This window comes from Centroberyx gerrardi, chromosome 22 (genome assembly GCF_048128805.1).
Source record: "Centroberyx gerrardi isolate f3 chromosome 22, fCenGer3.hap1.cur.20231027, whole genome shotgun sequence".
NCBI lineage: Eukaryota > Metazoa > Chordata > Actinopteri > Beryciformes > Berycidae > Centroberyx > Centroberyx gerrardi.
Window position 1 is genome coordinate 23,633,803 of NC_136018.1, and position 27,023 is coordinate 23,660,825.

The following is a 27,023-nucleotide window of genomic DNA, read 5'->3' on the forward strand; positions in this document are numbered from 1 at the left end:
CCGGGCCATTGATGTCTCGCCTCCTCTTGGCTTTCACACCCTATTATAATACGTGTTCTGCACTGCCCTCTGCGTTGTAGTGATACACTATATAAGTGGCACTTTGTACAATTTTAAGGGTTCCTGCCTGGGAAGTGTGTGTAAACAAACATTTTGATATTCAATTCAATTCAATTCAATTCAACTTTTATTGTAAAGTGCACAGGTACACATACAATGAAAGGTAGTTGTGCACTCCCAGGTACAGGTGCAGGTCCAGGTGTTATTAGGTATACCCAAAGTTACTTGCAGATGGTGTCAACAATTTGGCTGTTCCAGAAGGTAAAAAGTAGCATTTGGCTGCATGTAGTGGTCACTGTTTTTGGAATCACTTCTCGTTTGTTCATAGAATTATCTGCAAACCACAATAGTTTGTGAAAGCAACAGAGAGAAAAAAGTTGAGTCAATATGTTTTTGTGTCGGGATTGCATTTTTCCCACAGCGCAGCTGAGGGCATCCCGAGGCAAATTCAGGTCATGCAGTCAGTCAGTCAGGTAACGCTTAGTGAGATGTCGCTTCGTGAGATGGCCTCTAGAGGGTATCTTTGACTAGGAGATGCCTCTCACCTATGGTCTAAATTGAATTGAATTTTACACACACGAACCATGGGTCTGTTCAGGATCTGTGCTTATTGAATTAAATTTTTTCATAGGGAACAGCGAAGGCACGTCATAATGTGAGCAAACACTAACAGTTCAAACAACGCAATATCACGTATACCACCACAACGCCACTTCTCACGCAACTTTCAACAATGCGTAGTCAGTCAGTCAGTTAGCTCTCACTCTTCTAGGCTGGGCACATGGGCCCGGCAAAAAAAACAGGATCTCAAGCATTACCACTTTACCACGTTATTGACTTTACATTGCTTGCTAACCATTTTTTAGTTGAATAATGCAATAACATCTACCAATAACGTAATATCACTCTGAAATCTCTTTTTCCACATCAAGTAAGAAATAAGAGTAACACTAACAGTAATATTCCATTGGATTAAAAGTTTGTATTTTGAGTAAATAACCTGATACTCTGTTACTACTGTTGTAAAATGGGCTTGTGGACAGGGCTGCAGAGACGTTTGTCTGGTCTTGCATTACTGCTTTCCCTGATTTCAATGAGGGTTCAATTGGAAATCTTGTGTTGTTTTTCCAAATCCCTGGTTATTTATATGGTCTTGCATTATTATCAACTACCCTTGATCTGCGAGTGCTAAGCCATAAGGAGGATAAGGACAAACGATTGGCTTGCAGTGTTTCCGATGCTGCACACTATTGAAAGACGCATTCTGACACAACGTGCTATGAAATAGCTATGAAATCATGGTTTCACTTTTAGGTCAATTGCCTGTCAATGCCAATAGCCACTTGTTTCAATAGCCTCTGTCTTCAGGAGACAATTCTTACCTTCTAACCCTTATTCTCTCTCACATCTACTCATAATACCATTGAATTGCCTACTTTCAAAAAAACTGTTTCTATCTCAGACCTCAATCACAATACCAATTTTTTACCAACCCCAACATCCCTAACAACGCTACCAAAAACAAACAATATACACCAAGAACCACATTAAAAATAACCAGCCTAACATAAACCTGCTGTGGTCTGTGTACTGAATTCCTAAGAAAATGTTTTTCTCAATGAATTCCTAAGAAAAGGTTTCTCTCACTGTCAACAAAACATCATACAGTTAATCTTGGGGGATGTCAAAAAGTCATAAAAGTTAACATTGTTTTTGCAATTAACATATAACATACAAATTATTATTATTATTTCCAGTTGTGCCACTACTGGTTCATATTCCCACAGTTCTACATTACTGCTTCTGCCTGGCCTGTGAAGCGTCAGGAAGCATCTGAGGAAAATAGTGAATGTGTGTATTTTTATTGAGCATGTACTGTAAGAGAATCTATTATTTTTGTTTCGTCAAAAAGTGCAGCAAAATAATGATATGCAGAGTGTAGAATCATGTCAGATTGATGTGGAAGCGAATAAGATTGCCTCCCCACTGAACATTATTAGCCTTCATTGCAACAGACAGGTTTATTAAGAACACACTGATATTAGCAGCCAGGCTGTGTGTGTGTGTGTGTGTGTGTGTGTGTGTGTGTGTGTGTGTGTGTGTGTGTGTGTGTGTGTGTGAAGGAGGGGGAGGGGCTGGGGGTGCAGAGGCTGTTGGTACAGTGCTGCTTGGGGATTTGGGCATTGTGTGTCTTTCTGAAGGCACATTAACAATGTTTAATGAGGGTAGGGAGATGAACACACATTCACTTAACCCGCTCAGATTCTTTTGGCAGGTCAGGGGATTTGGACCAGCAACCTTACTCTAATCTTCACCCTACTTCAGGTTGAACCTTGAACCTGTTCTGTATGTAATTATTCAGTGAAGAGCCTGCTCATACTGTACAACTACTCACTTTTACAGCAAATAACTCTTAAAGTTCCCATACTATCCCATCTCTATGATTTTGTTTTTAAATCTACTATTGCTTGAAGACTAAGTTCGCATTTTTGAAAATGCAGTAACTTTAAATTTAAAGCCGGGGTAGGCAATTTTGTAGAACCGTTTTGGTAATATTTGGTGGAATTGTCTTTACATCTCGACTATCAATAGTTGAGAGCTATCAATAAATTCAATAAATCAAATGCTCTGACAAAAAGTCCTGTAATCAGCCACTAGAAAATCTCAGGGTGCCTGAATCTTAACAACCACTCAGGCAAGTTCGGAAAAGTAAAATTACTGACTTTAAAACATACTCAAAAAAGTACAAGTACACAAACAACTCAATTACAGTAACGTGAGTAAATGTAATTAGTTACTTCCACCCTTGCTTTTAACAGTGTCTTCATTAAACATCTTTGATCAACACACATGCATATAACTATAGGAAAATTTGGATTCCTATGATAGGACCCCTTTAACTGAATCTGTATGTTCTATCCAAAACCTGTACTGAAAGAATGAAAGGTGGAATAAGGTGTCATAATTGTGGTTTATTTGACCATGAAATCATTTTCCAACAAAAGTAAGTACTAATGCAATGTATTAGCACAATATTGTAACCATATATACAACAATACCATTGTGCACACATATTTCATTTTCCCAGCATTTAATTGACGTTAGAAAAACATTTGACGATTATAATTGGATGCATCTTGGAATATATTACAAATATGTTTTTGTAAAAAATCTATATAAAGAAAAACTCAAAACAGCTAAATGTGACAAAACATGTTGCAATCTGAAGGATTAAAAAAAATGATGTTCAAACAGCATGTACTATTTCTGCAGTGAAGATGGTTAAGATTAGTATACAGAAGGAAGTATTGAGCAATCACCAACTGGTGGATGTCACTTCTCGGAAATGGAGATGGAGCAGAAACAGCACCACAAAAAGTTTTTCACACTGTGCATGTGCGTAAACATCAACACATTACAATGAGGGGAGAAAAAAAAGATAAACCTGACCTCATGGACTATCACCACAGCATTAAATCTGGTTGTTTTTTTCATCTTCATATACAGATGTGATTTTTTTCCCTGGCCTTATCAACAGCCTTTTTACTTTCAAAATTGTTCCTGAGAACATGTTTGCAGTTTTCAGTTTTGGTCTTATATCTGTGAACAAGGCTTTGCTTAAGACGGAAATCTTCTGCAGCAAGCATGTTGAGTAGTAAGTGATTAAATGCTTTTGTGAAAACACTTTGAATTTGAAGCACTTTATGGCTGTGGACCATCAGGAAACTGAAAAGCCGTAAGCCCAGAACAGATGTACTTTAGCGCAATGGGATATACAGTAAAGCAGTGTAATATGTTTGCACAGTAAAATCATATTTGTAGCAAAAAGTTGTACAAAAAAAAAAAAAAAAAAATGCACTGTAAAAATAATAGTAGTAGTAATAAATAGTAGGATGGTCACCCTGAAATTATTACTCCTTCCTGCAGGGATGTTGGCCTTGTGTCAATAGCCCTGCAGGAACTTGAATGATTGTTTTCAATGCGGCCACAATGTACATCATGGCTTGCTACGCTAACAGCAGTGCTATATCTTTGAAACCTGGCAATCTTACTAGCTCTGACAATAGTTGGTAGCTCTTCAATGGCAGATCTATACTTGTTTGGAAACTGCCATCCTCAAGTTCTTTGATACCACAGAACTTGAATGTATAGAACGGTCATTCCTATTCAAATCAACGTTCCAGGATGGTCAGAGTGGCGGCCATTTTTATATTTTTACCATTAGGCTAGCTTCCGTATTTACGGCAAGTCGCTGAGGTGAGAGGTTTTGCTGCCTTGCTGCCATGGATTGCTAACATGCTAATGTTGACTAGAAGAGCTAGAGAGAGAAGTACAGTCTTTGATAAAGCTACGTTAGCGTCATCGCTAACGTTAGCTTTCAGTTGAGTTTTGACAGTTTGCTAAGCACTCGTGCAACAGACACATCTGCACAGTTCTCAAGCAAGTGTGACACACTTTACGGCCTTAATGCCCAGGCTTGTGTTGTCACCATAGTAACTAACCCTTAAAATTGCATAATCGCCATTTTATGCTGTACTAGACAAATTACCATGGCAAACAGTGGAAGGACCGTTCTATCCATTCAAGTTTGATACATTTATTCAAATTTTTTGTGTTGTGTAATGTCTTCGTATGCCTCTGCCTTTTTAGACCATGACTCACTTGAAAAGAGCCCAAGTATCCTCATAGTAGAGCAATAGACGAGGCCTAAAAAAAACACCTTGTGATGTCAATCTCATCCTCAAGGGATCATGTCAATGCATCATCATCAACAGGATTTAGTCCAATTATATTTAACAGAATTTTTAATACAAAGCATGAACTTCACATGTAGAAATCCTAGCATTAGAAGAGAGGAATCTTTAGTCTTTAATAGTTATTATTGCATGCACAAGTCTGAAAACAAGAAACATTTGCTGACAAAATAAAAACCCACCTAAGTATTTGACATGGTTGGTTAATGGTTGGTTAAGGACATGTTTGACATGTTTATTCCTTATTGGTTCCAACCACATGGAACTTATTTCCTGGGACAACAAGCCTTTTTCCCACTAAACAACCAATGCTTTCTTCAGGTGGCTGTCGAACTACAGTTGACCTTCTGAATTTGTGTTAAAAATAAACATATCTCTTCCTGCTGCATGTAAACATCCCTGTTTCATTGCATATTTATGTGTTTGTATGCTTATTGCTTTGCCAGTATCAGCTGATGTGAGGCCTGTAGTATAGATGTGTGCAAACCCCTCTACCTGGATCCTAAATTGTCGGTCTCTTTGGCTCCATCAGCTTGTTCCCTCTCATGTGTCTTTGTTCTTTTCCCCCACATACCTGACGTGACTGAGAATATCAGCTTTTTCTAACTTCCTCTTTGCTGCCTGTGTTCTTTTGTTTATTAAAATCAATACAATATTTCCCCCCTGATGATTACTGTACATCAGGCAGAGGGAGCAAATTGAGCTCAGATTAATCATAGAAGGCAGATTGGAGTTTTAGTTCTACAAACATTTCTTGGAGACAAAGCTGCTCTGGAGGCAGAAATAATCTCATTGGTTGAGTTAAAGTCAAAGAACAACAATTTTTCAGTGGGCAAGTTAGCTAACGGGCAAACTTGAATGGCCAAGAAGGAAGAGAGGAGGTAGCTATTATATTATGAATCTGAAAAAAAAAATGCAATCTAGCCATACTAAGTTAGCTAGTTAGCCAAGCTGACCTTCCAAGTTCAAAGTAGTAATGCTAGCCTATAGCTATCTAGGTAAGCTAGTTAGCTAGCCTGCTGACCTTCTAAGATCATGAATGCCATGATCATGAATAAATGACCATGAGTCATTTCCATTTATATTTTTATTTATATTTATATTTAGCCACACTGACAAGATGTCACCACTTAAAATTTCCTTCAGGCTAACAACTATGTAGGCTAATAATACAATGAACAATATTAGCCATTTAGTCATGTCCTGTTCCAAAAAACAGTGGTTCTTTGGCTCAGCCCACTGAAGTCTAACTCAACCAATGAGATTATTTGTGCCTCCAGAGCAGCTCTGCCTCCAAAAACTAAACTAAATCTCCAATGTGCTCATAGAGGAGTCAACAGTCAAGCCCAACCCAGTCAAGTAGAGATACAGTAAAAAACTTCCTGGAACCAAACACAGTCTTTGGACGTTTTAGCCAATAGCAGCCTCTCCCTTGCTGCTGTATCATCATATGTTGGGTCCTTTGCTGAAGCCATCATCCCTGAGGTTGTAAATCTGATAACATATGGAAACATCACAAACCCCCGGTAGCCCTGGAGTGCCCCGTTTACCGGGACCTCCTGGGGTTCCTGGTTTCCCGGGCATTCCCTGGTTGCCTGGATGGCCAATTCCATCAGAGCCATGAGGACCTTGAACTCCTGAAGTGATAGGTGATGAATAAAGAATTAAAAAGATAAAATTGGATTTAAATAAAAAAAAAACTTCTTAAAGAACTAAAGTTAAAGAATAAAGCTTTGGTTTAAATACTTAAAAAGCAGGTACAATTACTTTCTACTCCATCTAAATCAGATTGTTATATTGTTTTCAGTTATTAGAAGCTATCCCCAGTAAACAACTTTGATGTATATTGCTGATCTCTGAGTAGGTTTTTTTTTACTCAGTGTAAGTTTGTTCATAGTTATTAAATTTGTTTTACCATCAACATTCATATTAAAAATGTAAGACTACGAACAGCTTTGATGCATTTTCCCAAAAATTAACTCATGCACATAATATGCACAGATTTGAAAGCACAGATGTAAGTACATTGTGGTCAAGTTGCCGAAACAGCTGCAACTCTTTCAAATGGGTAATGGGTGAAGATCTTCGAGAAGAAAGGCTGATAGGTGGATTCTCTTTACTTACCTGGCTGTCCAGGTGGTCCCGGGGTCCCAGGCCTACCTTCCCCTTTGCTGCCTTTGAACCCTTTTGGCCCCATGTCACCTGAGGACATAATATGTTCACTATCAGGAAAGATCACCGGATAAACTCAATTGCAGAATTTGAATTTGTATTGTCAAATTTGAAACCTAATTTGAATTTAAATTTGGTCATTTTTGCTTTGTTTGGTTTGAAATAAAAGTTGAAAGTTGAAAGCAAAAATGATCTAATTCAAGCCATTCCATTCAGTCTCAAATTTGACAATACAAATTCAATTTTTGCATACAATGATTCAAATGAATGCAGTTCAGTTTCTGGTGGCACTAATCTCTGCTTATAGTACATTGCCTACAGGTAACATAAGATTTTCTACAGCAACCTCTGCTATGAGTGAATTAAGCTGGCCTCAGGTATATTCCTTTAGACTCTGGACCTCAGACGAAATTTACAATGTTGGTTACAGTGGTGTGCACAGACTATCACCAGGACAGGTGCTGCCAAGCTATAAAAGGGGCACTTAAGACAAAACGTGATAGATATGTTGTAACAATAGGCCTACTATTTTGCTAGTTTGCTAGCATCTAGTATCTGAGTCTTTTGCTTTCCCAAAATCTGCTGTTCCATCTAAGTGACCCCAATGCACTGATCCTCAAATAGCTTAACAGTAGAGAAAATGGTCTAATGTGGTCCTGATTGCTAGCAGTAATCAAATTGACAATGTAAATCGTATTAAACTCTTCATTCAGTTGTATGCAATTGAATCCAACAATTTAAGAGACTTTTGATACAACATGCTTTTTCACTTGCACATTTATACATTACACCTTCAGCTGCGCTTTTTCACATTTTATTCATTTTTTAAAGGATACAGTCGCTGCTCCAATGTTGCTGCACCAATGCTCCAAAAAGTAATTTATGAATGGATCATTAATACTGTACCTAGTACATTCTGTACTGTCTGTGATCACCTCTGGGTCACAATGATCATAGTTTTATAGCAATAATTCCGGTTATGTTCAACCTGGGCCTTATTTTCCTGGTTTTTCCCATCAGTGACGATTGATTGTGTACAAAATGTAAAAAAAATTACTACACTGTGGTTAGAGCTTTACCTAGCTCCAGTTAGCAGGCAGCACTGCTCTCTCACACACAGGGCAGCATAATCTCCAACAGTGGAATCCAAAAAGCAATTAAAACACGCCCTTCCAACACTCTGAAATAATACATCCAATTTGTGATTACCCACTGCGTGAAACTTGTGTTTACTGCAGTATTAAATTAGATATGTTGTTTAAACTCGCATGAGGTCATTGGCAAGTAAGTAGACCGTTCCAAGTACGCTGATGCTGCATCAGATGTTCTGTAAATACGAACTGCCCAGTGGGAAAACGTGTTTACATCAACCTCCCAGTGGTAATCATAAGTAGGATAGTGGGGAAAGTGGGGAATTTTTGGTAGTCTCTGATATCTCCCACCTGGCATCACAAGTTGCGGAAGTGTGTCAGCACAAGCGGTAAACAGGAAATCTACCTGTTTTGTCAGTCCAAGGTATTTAAGTTATCAGTTATATTCACAATAATACAGTCAACCGCACACACGAAAAGTGAGAAATATCTGCGGTTGTTCATTGATGGTTGATTTTAAATTCATAAATACATATGATTTTGAATGTGCACATTCCAACGAGTAAAACACGTAAAGAATGCTTTCAAACTGAAGCAACTGAAATGTTGTGATAATTGTTCAATTACAGTTATTTAAAGGCGTGTAACTGCAGTGTGAGCGTTATTGTGTGGAAACAACGTGTTTTAATCGCTTTCTGGGTTTGACTGTAAGGGGGAAAAGATACGAATCAAAAGGGCGCTTCTAGATCTTACGACAAAACGGCAGGTGCCGCAGCGTATGCACACCATTGGTCGGTCACATCACCTTTGAGGCCGGGACGACCCTGCTCTCCAGGCGGTCCCTGGTAACCCTGAGAGCCGGTCCTGCCAGGGTAGCCTGGGGGCCCTGTGGAGCCTTTGGGTCCTGGCGTTCCCGGCTGGCCCGGAGGTCCCTTCAGGCTCTGACAGGGTTCACAGCTAGATGGGGGAGCCAGGGTCTGGAGCAACGCTGGGAGCTGGTCTGGGGGACAAAGCCAGAGAGTATTGAGTTAATCCATTTGTAAGTTAAATAGCATGTCAAAGTTGCTTTCATCAGTGTCTGAAATTAACTGTTTGGTTCACCTGCCAAGGGCTGGTAAACAAAAAAATGTACTTGCCATGAATAATTTTTACCATAGAAATGTGTCACCCTTTTTTTCTGGTAGGTGCCCTTATACCTGCTATGTTACCAACTTGTTTTACAAGTTGAAAAGACCCAAGACTGTATACAACTGGGACATTCAAATGTTATTGTCTGGAAGTTACTGGCCAGTGTGGCAGTAAACCTTTTTGATTTATCCACCAAAGATAAAATTGACTTTTATTTGGCGCTCAGACCCTGGCTTCCATATTCTGGTTCTCAGCAAAGTGACAAAAAAACAACAAAAAAACAAAAAAAAACAAAAAAAAAACAGACAGACAAACAGACAGACCGACACTTACTACGCAGCACATCAGTGCAGAGCTTTATGAGGTGTTCATCTGAGGGAGGCTTCCCCTGAAAGACACGATTACACCTTCATTCAGCTGAATCCACTCTGGGACTCTGAAAACAGACTCAGTGTGTGATTGAGTATGCCTGCAGATTTACAGGATCTTCTCAACGCTCCGCTGTCTGCCTTCACATAGCCCACACACTGACAGCCATGCCCCCATTACTTCCAAACTTAACACTTCAAATCCAAGTAAGAAACCATCTGCATCTTTTAAACCTGTTTTTTTTTTTAAGCTGCTCAGAGGAAATGGTCAGGAGGTTCACTCACAGGTTTCCCAGGATAGCCCGGCTGGCCTGGTTGTCCCGGCAACCCGTCCTGGCCGGGAAATCCCCTGGGACCCACAGCACCCATGTGTCCCATGTCGCCTTTCTTCCCTTCATGTCCCTTGGTGCCCATCTCCCCCACCACTCCTCTCTGAGGGAGCACAAGGAAGGACAGATAATGTCACAGAATGAAAATTTGACCCAAGTCAGAGAGAAAAGTCAAAATAAGGCAAAATAGTGTGCACCTGCAACAATACTGTGAAAGAATAATAGAGAAAGTTTTTAAAGTTTACATACAGTATTCAAAGATTATTACATAGCTTTATTGAATAATCAATTCTGATAGGCCAGTGAATGCAGTATTAATGAATAACAGACCGCTGTTTCACATCTAATCATATCTCCCAGCAGTCAAGAAGTCCAAGTCCAGTCAATTTTGTTGATTTCTTATCAAATTAACTGCTGCCACAAAAAAAAAAACACACTCCTTAAGATTACTGCAAACAGCCATGGTGGACTAGCCTAGCTTGTAATAAAATCAATACTTCATGTCAAATGTTTCATCTCTTTGATAAGTAGCAGTGTAACAAGCAGGACCGTGAACGGGGTCATTTGTGTCAGGGTCTTGATTCACTCTGTCGGGCTTATTTTGCAATAATGACTGGCTCACTGAACATTATCCCACACAAAAAGATGAATTATATCAATTATATCTACATACTGTGCATCCCAAAATGTCTTCCCCCTTCAAAGGGTCTGAAATAGTCAATAAAAAAACATGGGAATGCAGTTTGGACTTAGATATGATGAAACCATGCAAATGATACAGTATCGGAGCACTTACATAACCGGGGGAGAGCCACACCTCCATTAAATTGTCATTCTGCAGACAGTACTGTAAGTGTTTGATATTGCAGATCTGCGCGCCTTAGAAAAGAGGGTTTTTGTGATGTATATTTTTGCCCCGGGGGCGAGATTTCCCCGGGCCTGGAGGTATTGGCTCTGTAAGTCTTCTATAGCAGCCGCGCAGGCTTGACAGGGCTTCTCGCTGCCGCGCAGAATAAGACAGAATGGATTATATCTAATACCGCAAAGTCTAATTCGACAAACCTCTCCTTTCCCTCCCCTGGGTCCCGCTTCGCCCTGACGGAGGAAAGAAAGAGAGAGGGGGGAACGGGAGGGGAGAAAAGAAAAGATGGGGGGAGGAGAGAGAGAGAGAGAGACAGTTAGAAACTTCTGCTTACATATCAAAGGCTGAGACAGTGTGTCAGAAGAGCTATGCTCACTGCTCTGCATTGCTGATGCTGAGCCGCTGTTTTTCTGTCGAAAACCGGAGGCTTACAAAACATTCCGCGTCGGCTCCCGATGTGCGTTCTCTAATGCTTTTGTGCAACTTGTTGAAATGTAATGAAAAATGCATCTGCGGATCTGTTAGTCCTTCAAAAACACCATACAGTGGTAACACTCATTCTGTACCCATTTTTATGTGGAATTAGGAACTAGGAAGTATATCTGAGGCCCGGCTGAACACCAACGCAGTGTCATATTTATGTTACCCAGAATTAGGAAGTTTCTCTGAGACTTGAACACATGTCATATTTATTTCAGCGGTGACACACTTATGAATCACGTCTGATGGTTTTAGCCTTGAGAGCATGTCACATGGAAGCAGGGCTGCTTTGGACACTGTAGAGTTACAGAGTGTGTCCTGTAAGCTTCACACTGAGAAATCACAATAATTTCATATGGTCAGTGTCATAGACCAGTGATTCTCAATCTTTTTCATATCAAGGACCTTTAATTTAGTACACATTAGGACCACAGACCCCCTATTGGATGAGATTTTGTCTCTTGGACCCAAATCTGAAAATATTTGTATTGTTAGATATGATTTTATCCAGAATTCCATGACTATCTGTATTGTAGGTAGAGAGATAACAGTGAAACTATGATCAAAACAGTCATTCTTCTGCATTCTCTAATTGTGTTAACTTCTTGTAAATGAAATAATGCTGAAATTTAACAATTCATCAATTTGCTGGGGACCCCCTGGTACTCCCTCAAGGACCCCTGGTGGACCCCGTGTTGAGAACCACTGTCATAGACAACACAAAACTACCTTCATTGACTACATTCATTCCCTAACCTCTAACCCTGAACTTAACCCTTTTCCTAAACTAAACCTAATTCTAATCTTAACCCTAAACCCAAGTCCTAATCCTAAACGAACCCCTTGTAGAAGTGAAGACTGGCCAAAATGTCCTCACTTTGGAGGATTTTCCTCATCGTTCAATCCTTGTCAGGACGTTTGGTCCTCATAACACACACACACACACACACACACACACACACACAAACACCAGTCTCTCTGATGAATCTATGGTAAAGTAAGCTCTACTGCCACCCAGTGGAATCAGGAATCAGTGAATGCACTCACAGGTATGCCCGGAGTCCCTGGGGCTCCATCGCTGCCTCGCTCGCCCTGCAAAGAGATATATCATGATGAGGTGTGTGTGTGTGTGTGTGTGTGTAAGTGCGAGCATGAATGTGGGTAAAAACGGTTGTATTGGTGCAAGTCTTCATCTAGTGTGTGTGTGTGTATGTGTGTATGTGCGTGTGCGTGTGTGTGTTATTGGCTAGCGGGGAGGAGGGGGTGCGGGGGGTGGGGGGGCATCATCCCAGGAAAAGGTCATGATTACCACCAGCAGCCAATAAGAGAAACCCAGGGAGAGAGGGGATAGGAGTTGGCTAGCGGTGACCTTTAACAAACCTGACTTTCTATCCTGTATGCCGCTTTTCCACCTGTCTAACACACTGCTGTCCTTTCTCCGCTCCTCTGGGCTATCACACCGTTTTCCATTAGTGCAGGTAAAGGAAAGCAACTGAACTACAGCATTTATCACACCCTTGGCTTTTTTTTTCAATTTGTGATTAATGCTGCGTTCGAGTCATGTCGGAAGGGGGCAGAGGAACAGGATGACATCTCGTCGCTGCAACTCGGAAGTGTTTAACGTGTTTAACTCGTTGAAACACCCACATCCAAAATAAACCATGAACAAACTGCAGCAGATATTGCTCACTTTAGTCAGTAGGTAATTTTGATTCTTACTATTTTGGACTGCTGACATCAGTGGATTCGCTGCCATGTTTGCTGCCTGTGTTGACACACTTTCACTAAGTGGGAGATATCGGAGCCTGTCCTACTTGTAGGCTAATCACTACTAGGAGGCTGACGTGAGTGGCTTCTCCCAGTTGGCAGCACGTGTTTATGGTAAATCCAATATGATGTGAATGTGGCATATTGCATTTAACTTATGTCAGCCAAGAAAAAAACAATATTGTCAAATCACTACTATCACTGGTGCACTACTATGGGAAAATGTGGGTGGGCAAAATGAATGAGTAACACTCTCTCCTCCCTAAACAACTACTGTCCAGGTTACCCTTGAGCAAGACACTGAACCCATAACTGCTCGAGTGGAGCTGCTCAGTGGCCACCAGTAAAAGACTGTGGTTGTACTGGGCAGCTCCCAGTGGCTGACAGTATTAGACTGTGGTTACTTTGTGCAGCTCCCAGTGTGAATGTGTCTGTGTGAATGTGAAGCTGGAGCTGAAAAAGAGCATGGAGCTCTGATGACTTCCCCTTGAGAAATAAAAAGTAAAATGAATAAATACCAAGACTGTCATCAGTCACACTTGAGTGCAAATGTTCAAGCATCCCGTATCAATGTCAATCTCTCATTAAGTGTCGGTGGAGCAGTTGTGCTGCAGTGATAGGCGAGACATATACAACTAGTGTTATGACATGACTTTTACTGATAAGCGATGTTGCCCCAAAGTTAAAATGCAGCCCGCTCTTCCTTGCCAGCAAAGTGACATCTTGTCTCAGCTGCTCAATTCACAGCAAACTAATGGACTTCCAGTAACTGGCTCCTCCAAGTTGCTTGCAGTGTGGATGCTGGGTAATCCTCGGCTACACTTAACCAATAGCTCTAAGCCAATTTCTAAATGTATGCTCTCTTCCCTCCCTTCTCTTCTCTTTGCTTTACTTGTCTAACATTATTTCCTGTTGTGTAAGGGTAGGAAGCATAAAATCTAGTCAGTGCTTAAATAGATCTGCAATGGTCTTGTCAGTTTTAATGGGAAAACACATTTGAGGGTATAGTACATGCAGGCAGATTTGTGAGACAACATTAAATATGCGACGTAATTCAGTAAAAATGAAAGGTATATTAAGGAAATGAATGGCAATGTATGAACTGATGGGCCTTGTAACTATTATTATGCATATACACAAAAGAGGCTATTCTGTTCCATTTAATTCACTAAACTAACGGACTCTCTATGTACAGTACTTCCAAGTGCAAGTAACTGTGCAGAATGATGGGGTATTTGGCTGTGAAGCTTATTAGAAAGGAATAGAAAAAACAATACCTGGTTTCCTTTAGGCCCTGACTCTCCAATCTCCCCCTGAAACACAACATTGAACATTAGACGATATACACACTCAACTTAGATTCATGATTTTGTCTTCACGCTGACTGTGTGACATGCTATGTGAAGGAATAATAACAGAGAAATAGCGTACATGGTCGGGTGAACACAATTCAGCAAATGTAAGCAAAATACAGCATGTTTAACATATTTATCCACATTAGCATGGTTTATATTTAGGTGCCTGGGAGTACTACTTTTGAAGTGTGAAGGACAACCTTCAGCTACATTCAAATTAATCATATCATGTAAGCAAAAATGAATAATACATTGACAAATATGTATTATGGAAAGTTGTCAATGTTTTTAACGGCAAAACATGGAAAAGTGCAAGCTCCTGACACCCACCGCCATAAATCATTCATAAAGTGTCGCTTTCGCTGCAAAATTCAGACCTCATTAAGTCCAAGTGAAGCCCCGCAGGTAATTTGGTTTGTTTTGTTTATGCTTTGTTGTTACAAAGCATAAACAGCAACACCCCAAGCAGTTGACCCTCACCTTATGACCTTTGAACCCCGGCATGCCCATAGTACCTGGCAGCCCAGGAAACCCCGGCTCCCCCGGTACGCCCTGGAAAGGTGAAAGGTTATCGATCTTTGGGAATCACTTGATGGGATTTAAAAACAGAGGCACTTCATAAACAGACCTAGGAACAGTATTCCTTAGACTGGCCATTTATTTCACACTGGATGGAATGCAGTTGCCTGATGATTAGAGAAGGAGGCCTGTGACAACGAGGTTGCCTGTTCAAACTAAGGTCAAAGTGCTGTTGAGGCACTTAACTCAAAACCACCCCAGGGAAGCACCAGTGGCCAAAATTAGGGGCGTCCTGGTGGCTAACTGACTAAGGCATGTCTTGGGTCCCCATCAGCTTCGGTCACGTCTTGATATCTTGGGTTTCAATCAGACCTGGGACCTTAGTTGCATGCCATCCTCCTCAATCTGACATGAAGAAAGAACTAACGAGGCTCTTCAGATGCAACAAAGGGTGGTTTATTTACATACATTTACAAAAATGAAGGACCAAAAGTAAACGTTTTGATCCTCAGAATCATCCTCAGCACAATTAAAGTTCTGCACACAAAGATTTATATAGGCACCTACTCAATTAAGAGGAACCAATAGGAAGAGGGCTTCTGATAGGCAAGGTGTGCCAACAATGAGCCTGATAACTAGTTACCCAGACTATTCAGACAATCAACATCAGAGGTACAATTCCACACGTGAAAATGAAAGGTATGGTAGCATGAGCACATGATGGACCCAAAAGGCACAATGTAGCACAAAGAGACAAAAGAGAAGACAAAAGGATTACAAAAAGCAAGCAAAAGACCATCTAGGTCCTAGTGGTTGCTCTTAATTGAGTAGGTGCCTCCAGTAGGAGTCTTTGTGTGCAGAACTTCAATTGTGCTGAGGATGGTCTGAGGGCTGAAACGTTCAGTTTTTGTCACTACACTGTTGTCACTTTTCATTTTTACACTATGTAAATAAACCACCCTTTTTTCCCATGGCGCAGCCGAGGGCATCACAGGGTAAATTCAGGTCGGTCAGTCAGTCAGTCAGTCAGTCAGTCATCAACGCTTCATGAGATGACCTCTAGAGGGCGTCTTTGTCCGTAAGATGCAGTGTTTCCCATACATAGGCTCATCTGTGGGGCAATGCCACAGAATAAATAGTATAGAATGTATAGAAATTGATCTATTCTAAATCGATCTCTAATACGCCTTATGCGCATCACGTGATGTTTGTCATTTGGAGAAGCACAGACCAGCAGACCAGTAGCATTGCACTCAATCTGACAGAGCCTCCCGTTGTAAAAACTAAAGTGAAACTTAAAATTCCACAACTTGCTCCAAACTCGCATGTGTTAGTAATGGGATTTGTAAACAGTAACTTGATAACTCGTCTTCTGCTGCCCTACAAACTGTAACGGTATAGGTTACGTTATTACCATGTAGTATTTAAAGTTTGTGGAGAAATATTGTTTATTTTAACAGATAACCGTGTCGCAATGCTTAAATGCATTGAATTGAACTGGATTGAAGACGTACCGTGGGCCTGTACAGGATCCGTGCTTGTTGTATCCGAAGAGCCTCTTTAGTATGATACCAGTGTGCGTCCTTCTTTCTTCATCTCATTGGACTATTTTTTGGCCTACGCACCTGACCTACACTTTGGTAAGCCTTTAGTTAAGAGCACAAACCCCCCCTTATGTTGATCCTTCTCTCTCCCATCTTTCCTGTCTCTCTATCGCTCTCTCTACTGTTAACTATCAGATAAAAGAAAAATGCCAAAACAATCTTAAAAAGGTGGCCAAAAATAGAAAGCTAGGGCAGTTCCCAGGTGTCTCTGTGTGTGTGCGTGTGTGTGTGTGTGTGTGTGTGTGTGTGGGTGTGTGTGTGTGTGTGTGTGTGTGTGTGCGTGCATGTGCGTGTGCATGTGTGTGTGTGTGTGCGTGCGTGTTTGTGTCTATTCTATCCCCTTGCAACTACTCCCCCAGGCTATTGCTGTGAATAAGAAAATGTTCTCAGTCAACAATCAAGCCTGGCTAAATACAGGTTAAGAAAGATGGCAGACTGACAACTCCCCCAGCTCCCCTTTACTCATTAAGTCATCAATTCCAAAAAGTTAAAATAGCATCTGGTTTGAAGGATGACATCTTAAAGTACATAATTGAGGTAATCTTTTGCAATCTTGTAATGAACTAGCACAACAGAGGCGACCTGCTGCGTTTTTAAATCACAATGGAACCGGTTGGTATTTACGGGCGTAATTGCTCAGAAACATATCACTTAAAACGAGTGGTGTTTAAATTGTAGTTGTCATTCATTAGGAGGATCGAAACTGCAGGATGATTAAATAAGAACTGGCGGACAGGATGAGAGGAAAGAGAGAGAATAAGGGAGAGAGAAGGGAGATGGTGAGTTGGCAGAGAGATAGTGGAAGGCAGGAGAAGAAGAGTACCAGATAGAGTCAATGGGAGAGAGACAGATAGATACTGATAAGGCAGCAGTGGGAAAATGGTGAGATGCATCATTCCCCAAGTGTCATAAAAATCCCATCGGTGGTGTCTTAGATATCATGCATGATGAAAGGAAAGATGAACAAATGAATGGATGAATCAAATGGTGAAGATGAATCTAATGAATATTTTATTTATGTCAACTCTACCTAGAAAACAGTGAATCAGATGGAAATAGAGGCAAACTCAAATGGTCTTTGAACCAAAAAATTTAAATATTCAACAAAATTACCTTTGATATCGTCAAGAGATGAGCAGAGCTGGAGAAGACCCAAATCAAACGCTACTGGATTAGGGGAACATCCATGATGTTGATTCATAATGTTAGCAGTCAACTAATTCATGTTATTGTTGACATTTATTAACATTGTATTTATCTCCGAATGAATGGTCTTATTGTGTAAGTTGTAGCCGATAACTAGTTTTAACAGTAGCATTTTTTAAACAGCTAAAGTCACCTAATGCTAATGTTAGCTAGCAGACAAAGCTAACATAAACACTAAGAATATGAAGCAAGGGTATGATTGTTAGCATATTACTAATACTAAAAATAAAGACCGTTGATTCTGAAAATTAATAAGTAAAATTAATAATTAATTAATAAGAATTACACTTGGTTAGTTTGGAGATAAATATAACATTAACAACATGAAGTAGCTGACTGCTAACATAGCTAACTTTATGGACAACATGATTTCATAAAAAGTTGTGAAATGAGCATGAACTCTGAAACGTGATATATGTGCTCTGTACACAAGTTATGTGAAAATTACATTCCTCCACAATGAATTGAATTCTGTGACAATAACACAACTTGGATTCTGTGGCAACAGTAACAATTTGACACGGCATTGTCAGCTAAAGATCGGCTAATGGTTAAGTTTAGGCAATTAAAACAACTTTGGTTAAGGTTATGATTAAAGTTATGGTTAGGCAACTAAACAACTTGGTTACCGTTGGGAAAAGGCTTTGGCCATGGTTAAAAAAGAAAAACTTTAGCTAAAAATTAAAATTCCACCCATGGTACAAATTTCGTACAAGCTGGGAAGCTGAACAAGCAAGCTGAACAAGCAAGCTGAACCCCAGTCACCGGTCTTGAAGGCAAACACTTCTGCCCATACACCACCCCAACCCAACCCAACCCAACCCAACCCAACCCATAGACTGTAAAAAAAAAGATGGAGGTAGTGAGTGTGACGTCACCCATAGGTTTCTGAAGGGCCGTTTTGAAGCCAAAAGATTGGGTTTACGATTGCCACCATGTTGACATGTTTTGGAGCCAGCTCAGCCAAAGCGAGCCTGAGGGTCGTCCACAGAGCTGCAGCTCCGCCTACTACTGGCTCGTAATCAGCCACCTGTTGACCACTGGACAGGAGACCTGTCAATCACTAGGCAAACAACACCATTTTATGTCCGTTATATCCCATTAATGACTATTAACGGGATATAATGTTAATGATAATTATTTTGAAAAAGGACACACATTAGCAGAAGTGAAATTAGCTACTGAGACCATAACCTCTTGTCGAAAATATTTATTGACTCTATATTTTGAGTGAGAAGTTGGCTTGAGGTCCCATTGACTTGCATGGCGTTGGGCGGTTTGGAGTCAGCCCCTAGTGGACGTTAGAGGAATTGCCGCCTGCCGCCACTTCCTTATTGGCTTCAAAATTTACCTGTGGTTTTGGCCACTTACCCCAACCACAACACCCTTACTTTCCACCACGCTACTTCAATCTAACAGTACTTCCTGTTTATAGTTGTGCCTCCTTCACATAACCATTTCATGTTGGGAACACGCAATTGTACATGTTGGTGGCACATAAAGTGTTAAGTTGTGTTCATTTCACGTATATGTGGGAGATCAAGTCCATCAAACCAGTAGCTGTAGCCTTTGATTTGGACCTTATCCAGCTCTGTTCATCTCTCCACCATATTTAAGGACAATTTTGGAGTAGATTTAGATTTTTGTGTCCATTAACGGGTTGAATTTGACTCCAGTGAGTTTGGTTACATCTGCTTCACTGTCCTTCAAGTAAGAGTATGATATGGCCTAAATCAAATATGGACGCTGTGTGAATAAATCCAATACAAAAAACAAAAAAACAGAAAGACACAGAGGCAGAGAGAGAGAAAGACAAACAGAGGAAAGGAAGATTAAGTGCTAGAGTGGTGAACAGACAGAGACAGAGGTACAGTAGAAGAAGACAATCTAATCTGATTGATAATCCGCTGCTGCACTCACCTTTAAGCCTGGTACACCATGAAGACCAGCAACCCCTGGTTCTCCAAAGCTCCCCTGAATAACCCCCCACACACACACACCCACACACACACACACACACACACACACACACACACACACACACACGTCGTCATACTCTACTTGTGAGGACATTCTATTGACTACATGCATTCCCTAACCCTAAACTAACCTTAACCTTTACCCAAACATAAACATAATCTTAAATCTAATCTTATCCCTAAATCCTAATCTAACATTAACCTTAATCCTTACCCTGACCTAAACTTAATCCTAATTCTAATCTTAACCCTAAACCCAAGTCCTAATCCTAAACTAGACCCTTGAAGAAGTGAGGACGGGCCAAAAAGCCCTCTCTTTGCAAAAATTACAGTTCCCACTATGATAGACGTACAAGAACGTGAACCGAATGTGAACTCTCCTTTGTGGCTATCAAATATTCAGAAACACCTACAATTGCTAAAGTGATTCCTAACAAGTTCATTCCCTCTCAACAAACTGCAGTTTTCTCCACGGGAACATCAAGTGAAGAGGGAGGGAGGAGTGTACAACATTATAACGGGCTGAGAATAGCCAAGCGGCTGGGGAGCAGGAGGCCATTAGCATAATAACTAATTATAACGTTCAACGCACAGACCTTGGGACCATCTCGACCGTTCTCTCCGGGTGGCCCCGGGGGGCCCTGGATCCCCTGGACGGAGCGATATAGAGGGAGAGAGGGAGAGAGAGAGGGGGGGGGAGAGAGAGAATGAGATGAAAGAGTCAGACAGAGTGCTTTGGGCTGAATGTGACAGAGTGCGTGACGGCTTAGTCAGGAAGCACTGAGGGAGAAATGAGATGGCTCAGGTCCACTCACACACAAACACATGCACGCACACACACACACACACACACACACACACACACACACACACACACACACACACACAATGTTTGCATATTCAACACAGCATTCTACTGTATCAAGAGCCCAGCTGAAGCTGTGTGTTAGTCACTCTATCTTCCCACATGCCTTCACCAGAGAACAATATACAAACAAATCTATTGCCTAGTAAGTGGCAGGATGTAGGAGAGAGCAGGGTAAAATGAGCCCCTGTTTACATTTTGCAGAACTAATAAAAGCAAAATAAATGTGAATTTATTTCAAACAATAATCGCTATGTATACTTAAGGTTGTTGGTCATCCATGGAAATAACAAAAAATCTGTAGCTAATACAGTTTTCGAATTCCCATTACCCATTAAAGTGCTAGTGACACATTTTACCCCACAACTACCATTTTGACAAAACACATCTCCTTCCTTTTAGATCTTTACCGTGATGAAATGACATTGCATTGTGAAAATCGTATCTTTTGACCTGACATAATTCTCATTTTCTCCGTGTCCTCCATCAGATTCAGGGAATTGAATGACTCTTCCTAAATCTGTGATCACATGATTCATTTTGTGTTTGGTTGTCTAGATACGAGGCTCAACTTATCCACAGGCTAAACTTACCCCTTCCTTCCTTCCCTTCCTTCCTATCAATGTCATATCAATTGAGCAAGAGGATGTTGAATCAGTGTCTGGTTTCAATGTTGATCGACAGTATCTACAATATCATCCACCTATCCATCTGTGTATCGATCTAAACAAGCCATTTTCTTTGTTTATGGGCATATACAGTGTGTATTTGTATCTGCTTCCTCATTTAATACAGCTACTAACCTGAAAATGAGGGGAATATATGCCCTTATATGCCCTTCTCTTCATGATTCACTCCAATTATTCCTCACTCCACGTATTTGTACAGCCTCAGTTTGCCCAGGAGAGGGCAGCAGTGACATCAACATGCGGCCCAGTCATCACTATGGAGGACCACATATTCATGCTGCTTTGCTGTGATTGAGTCTGACTGTGTGTAAGCTTGTTTACCAGAGGGGGGTGCCCTTCCTCTGTGTACAGTCATTGCCCCATTCACTCATCTGACTTCGCCTCTAAATTAAGAGTCACTCACTGCCTTAATGGCATTACTAAATAAATCAAATGGACTCATATTGTGCCTGGTCTAAATTAATGATTTCATTATGGGCCTACTGCAGTGACTGTTAATGTGAGTAGCTTGATGTTTGAAATTCTAATCTAGGGAACACTAGATAAGACTGCGTTTCTCCAAGACAAATGTGAAAACAAGACATCAATATTCAATAAACGTCAATTCAAATTAAATAAAAGCAGCAGCAAACTCACAAGCCCTTTCCTGTTCACTTTCTGAACTGTGTAGCCAACTGTGAGGAACAGTGACAGAAACTTGAATAGTCAACTATATATTGTCATTTCAGCAGAGGTTGAAGTGTTTATGTTGGTAAAATATGTCACCAACCGAATGTCCTTTTATTCCAGGTGCTCCGTCCTGCCCAGGCATCCCCGTCTCTCCCTGAAAACACATTAAAGAACATGGAAAATAAACAGCGGATGGGACTGACTTGAAGTCAATGGTGATATTGATGTAATGTTGCCGATATAAAGTGAGCACGAAGTAAAGAGCGCAGGAGACTCCCATCTTAAGTGTAACTGCTCAGATTTTACCTGAGGTCCCCTTGGCCCCACCTCTCCAGGAAGTCCCCGGATACCCTGCAGATGACAAAGTGCATACAGTATGTCAATTTGCACAGAAATTTCATTTTTGTGGTCTTTTAGAGACTCTTCTGCACTCTCCACATTCAAAAAATCCCTTAACACACACCTTTTTAAAACTGCTTTTAATCTCTAACTCTCTTTCAGCCTCTTGGTCTTTTAATTTGCAACTTTCTTGTCTTTCTCCCTACTTAAAATGTTTTATTCGTTGTATTATTCATTGATATTGTCTGTTATGTGTTTTGTGTATCTCGTTTACTATGTAAAGCATCTTTGAGTATTTAGAAAAGCGCTATACAAATAAAATATATTATTATTATTATTATTATTATTATTATTATTATTAAAAATAATAATGAATTATCTGAACTTCAGAACTGTCCTTCGAATAAAATACTAAAGCCACACTGAGTTGAACATTAAAGCTGCAATGTGCAACTTTTTTTACATTAAAATAACAATAATTAAATAGTATATATATTATACATTACATTGTCTGTCTGTGACCCTGTGTGTTACTGCCTAAATCCCTGTTTGCCTGAATGTTGGGACATTTTGGGGTGTAAACCATTTTGTGTTGCATAGGTGTAGTCAGCGGTGTTGTTGTGGCTATCAAGGTGAGGCTACTGGCCACAGAGCAGGGAAGTCATAGCAACAACAGCAATGGTGGGAAGCAGTAAGAAAGGAAAGAACAACTAAACGCTCAAAAACATAAGGAACATCCGCATCGATTTTTTTAATGCAGATTGGCTGCCTCTTCAACGCCTGTGGCGGCTTTACCGATGCTGATTACCTCAGCCTCAGGCTGGATGACAGCTCATCAAGATGAGTGACAAGTGCTGGGGCGGGAACTTGACCAACTGAGGGGGAGGAGGATAACCATAATATATCAGTGGAGGTTTGCAAGTGTTGTTGTGCCACTGTTACCTCAATGGCAGCTGAGATTTCAAGCTTTCTAAACAAGCAGTCCGGTCCGTACTCTCTGTTTTGGTGGAAATTATCCACACCCCCAGCCCAGGCACTTCAATATATGCCCAAGCTCTGCCCCCAGCTACCCCCTTTGTGTTCAGACCTTCTTTCAGTTTCACTTGGACAACCATGGAAGAACATACAGCGACCAAATGATCAGCTTTGCAAGACACCTCTGCTGTGAAGCCTAAAAAGCCTCATTCTGAAGCCAAAAAGGCCAACGACGAGCCCGCTCCAAAACTGGAGTGAACATTACTGCAGCAACTTCAAAGGTGGAAGTAGCTTAGGACTCTGAAAAACCTCAAGACCGCCGAGTTGGCCTTACATTTGTTGGACAGGTAAGCAACCTATGATGTAGCTAACGTTAGCCACACAAGCTAGCTAGCTAACATTTCTTGTTGATGCAACATAGCAGACATTAGCTCGCCACAGCTTCACTGCGCATTATGTGTCAAGCATGAAACGGTTACGTGAAGTGGCCTCGACGGTAAACAGGAAGTAGTCTCACATTGAAGTAGTGTAGTGGAAAATAAGGGTGTTGTGGTCGGGGTGGGAGATGGCCGAATGAGTAAATTTGGGTAATTTTGTTTGTCTTATTTAACCATGACCAAAGCCTTTTCCTAACCTTAACCAAATTGTTTTAGTTGCCTAACCATAACCTTAACCCAAACCTTAATCAAAGTTGTTTTACTTGTCTAAACTTAACCATTGGCCAACCTTTAACTGAAAATGCTGTGTCCAATTTGTGTTGTTGCCACAGCATCCACTTTGTTTTATTGTCACAAAAAGCCAGTTTGCGGTAGATAATAAATTTCACATAATTTGTATCCACAGCATGTAAATCTGTGTTTCAGAGTTGCTCATTTCACAACTTTTTATGAGATCATGTAAATGACACCTGTGCTACACCTATGCTACACTAGATTTATTATGGACAAGTTCATGCGTTTACGCGTTAAATCACTACGTAGTTTCGTTTTCTTCTTAGAAATGGCTGATGTTTGCATGTGTAAATGTCTGCCTTAGAAAATAGCTTAACTCCAGGCTCAATAATAGAATTGTCAAATACCCTTGAGAATGCTTCACCGAGCTTGCTAAGACCCTAAGGAAAGCTGACACAGTGAAAAGCCAAGCTGTTGAATTTTTTTGGCAGGTGTTTACATGTGTAGACGTGTAGATGTTTCTAAGGAGATAACTATCAAAGAGGCAAAATCCTCTAATGCATAAAGACATGAACCTATGTCAAGTACAGCGCAGGCGTTGCGGGTACTGGTCCTCCAGGATAATGGCAGAAATCCAACTTTATACTCAAAGTGTTTGTATTCTTATCCTCAGGCTTGGCGCGTGCAGTCAACCTGGATAGCAATCCATATGTTTTTGAGCACACTACACTAAGCAGCAACCTACAAATGCATTGTAGGTTGCCCATTGTACCCCAGATTTGTCGAATGCATCCATATGTCTGATGGTTTCAGCCATGGTGCGTCTTGATTCAAGGTGTGTAACAGACATTTCTTGCATTCTTAGATTTTGTATACTTGTGCTTTTCATGCTAAACCCTGTCCAGCAGCAAATGTACTATGCAAATGTAAATGTACTATACAAAAATGTTTAACACAAATAAATTATTATTGTAATCACAGTTTAATGCTATTAATGGCTTTTTTATATATTACATTAGATAGTTTCCCTGGACTGGGTGAAGAGCCAAACACTGCGGGAACATGCCAGGTCAGGCTTGTATCCTCCAGATGAGTGTTATATCAAATGAAACTAATATAACACACTTTGGGAGTAGATTTCTATTTGTAGTAGCACTGCAACGAAGCCTAAAACGCTGTATATAGAATGATACATTTTGGTTAAGGCTAACCCCTTAAAGGGGTTAGGGGCGCACTGAAGATTAGTTTTCTGTGTGTGTGTGTGTGTGTGTGTGTGTGTGTGTGTGTGTGTGCGTGTGTGTGCGCACGCGCGCACACGTGTGTGTGCGTGTGTGTGTATTCCTTGTGGTTTAAATATGTCTAATGGATGCAGATATCAGCTGGGGTCTGACATGGTGGCTTTACCGACAACATCAGGGCTGTTTCTCTGCGAACACCAAGAAGACATCCTGTGTACTCTCTCTGTTTTCCTCTTCCTATCTGTCTATCTGTTAAAGGTGTTGAATCAATGTCAGTTTTCAATGTTAGATCAACCAAACAGATTATTGAAATTTAATTGAAACTATGTTCATTTTGTGTCTGTTTTCAGTCCATTTTTAAAGTTGTATCAGTGTCAGATCATTGAGCAAGATGTTGAATCAATGTCAGATTCCAGTTGATTCAATGTAATTAACATTGAAGCGCTAACATTGATTCTCGGTTGATTCAATCTCAGTTTGCTGTCTGGGGGGAGCTTTTCAGTCTTTACCTAATCAATCTCATTGGAGCTGTTGGCAAGCCATCATTGTCAATGTGAGACAAACTATTTTCTCTTGTTTCTAGGAAAAGGTAAAAGTAGTGAATGATCACTAATACAGAGAAGATTATCCAAAAGCAAAGGAACAACAGATTTCACAGCTGGAATTCAGTGGAATTGCCCTTTAAATAGCTAATAGCTCAATATTCCATGGAATTTGAGTGTAAATTTTACTTTCATGGCAGTGTTTTGGTTTTTTTTTGTCAGGTGGATATCTTGTCATGAAAAGAAACAATATTTTATGTTGTTTATATATATAATATTTGATGTTTTGTGGCTTGATGTCGGTACCGATAAAAAGTGAAAATTGAGCGACATCAATTTCCTGGTGAAAACAAGAGCACCAATCAGGGTGTGATAACAAATATTTTCCCCCCAAACAACCCTAACCTTGGCAAAGAAAACACTCATAAACACACTAGTCGCTTTGAGAGGTGGTATATTATGAGGCGGGCCCTGCATCGAAATAGGCCTCTTACTCATCCATCTCTCAGCAGCACACCCGCAAGTCTGCAGATGGATGTGGATATATGATCTGACTTTAGTGGATCCTGGCTATCATCACACCACAGTTTCTCTTCCCCACCCTCATCAGGCCTTCACCTTACCTTGAGGTGAGGAGAGGGCAGAACAGGGAAGGGTAGGAAAAGAGACGATGAAGACTGATTCTTTCAATAAACTTGATTCTTTCGGGATGTCCAACAGTAGTGAATCGACGCAGGACCGCCACCCCAACAACATGACGAACAAAGAGCAATACCATCGCAAAACAAGACAAATAGTCTAAAACATTTCCACTGATAAGAACCTTTGAAACACAACTAAAATAGCTGATAGTCTAATAAGAGGTTAAAGGTTACGGCTGGTGTTTTTAAATACATTTCTTATCGTCAACAAATCCTATGAAAATAACGGAATCAACAATGCGTTTGCTCTACTCCCATTACTTTCTGACTTCATACCTTTTTAGCCTTCAAACCGGAAATCATTGGCTCCAATTGTAAGCTAAAAACCTTTAAATACAGCTCACAAAGACATAGTTTCAATTTTAAAAATCGCTAACTGTTACCATGAAAAGTCAGGCTGTTGTAGTTATTACCAAATCAAATTCAAATGGGAACAAATTCTTCATTACACCGGGGAATATTTTCGGTGGAACTACTTTCCTGAGATGGAAAACGTGTCTACAGCCAGCTTATTAAGTTGTTTGAGGAAAAAGTCGGCTGGCCCGGTGCATCACGATGATGAAATATGCTGCCAGAGCAGCAGCATGGCTCTGTGACGTGTTTTTAATAGTTTTTTTAATACAATAGAGTTCTATGGCTACTGAGACATGGCTTTATTGG

The 27,023-nt window shown here is 40.5% G+C and overlaps 1 protein-coding gene across 1 annotated transcript in view; it reads right to left on the reverse strand.

Annotated features, from left to right (window-relative positions):
* Positions 1-5,649: 5,649 nt before the first annotated feature.
* LOC139908589 (uncharacterized) overlaps positions 5,650-27,023 on the reverse strand; it is a 72,947-nt gene continuing 51,573 nt past the window's right edge. The window contains exons 21-33 of the mRNA XM_078291415.1: positions 22,204-22,248; positions 21,998-22,051; positions 20,271-20,324; positions 19,616-19,669; positions 14,847-14,918; positions 14,289-14,324; positions 12,292-12,336; positions 10,965-10,997; positions 9,859-10,005; positions 9,539-9,593; positions 8,883-9,077; positions 6,939-7,016; positions 5,650-6,451 (exon numbers count right to left, since the gene is read on the reverse strand). Coding sequence (XP_078147541.1) covers positions 6,261-6,451; positions 6,939-7,016; positions 8,883-9,077; positions 9,539-9,593; positions 9,859-10,005; positions 10,965-10,997; positions 12,292-12,336; positions 14,289-14,324; positions 14,847-14,918; positions 19,616-19,669; positions 20,271-20,324; positions 21,998-22,051; positions 22,204-22,248 — 1,059 coding nt within the window. The 3' untranslated portion in view covers positions 5,650-6,260. The remainder of the gene's footprint in view (positions 6,452-6,938; positions 7,017-8,882; positions 9,078-9,538; positions 9,594-9,858; positions 10,006-10,964; positions 10,998-12,291; positions 12,337-14,288; positions 14,325-14,846; positions 14,919-19,615; positions 19,670-20,270; positions 20,325-21,997; positions 22,052-22,203; positions 22,249-27,023) is intronic.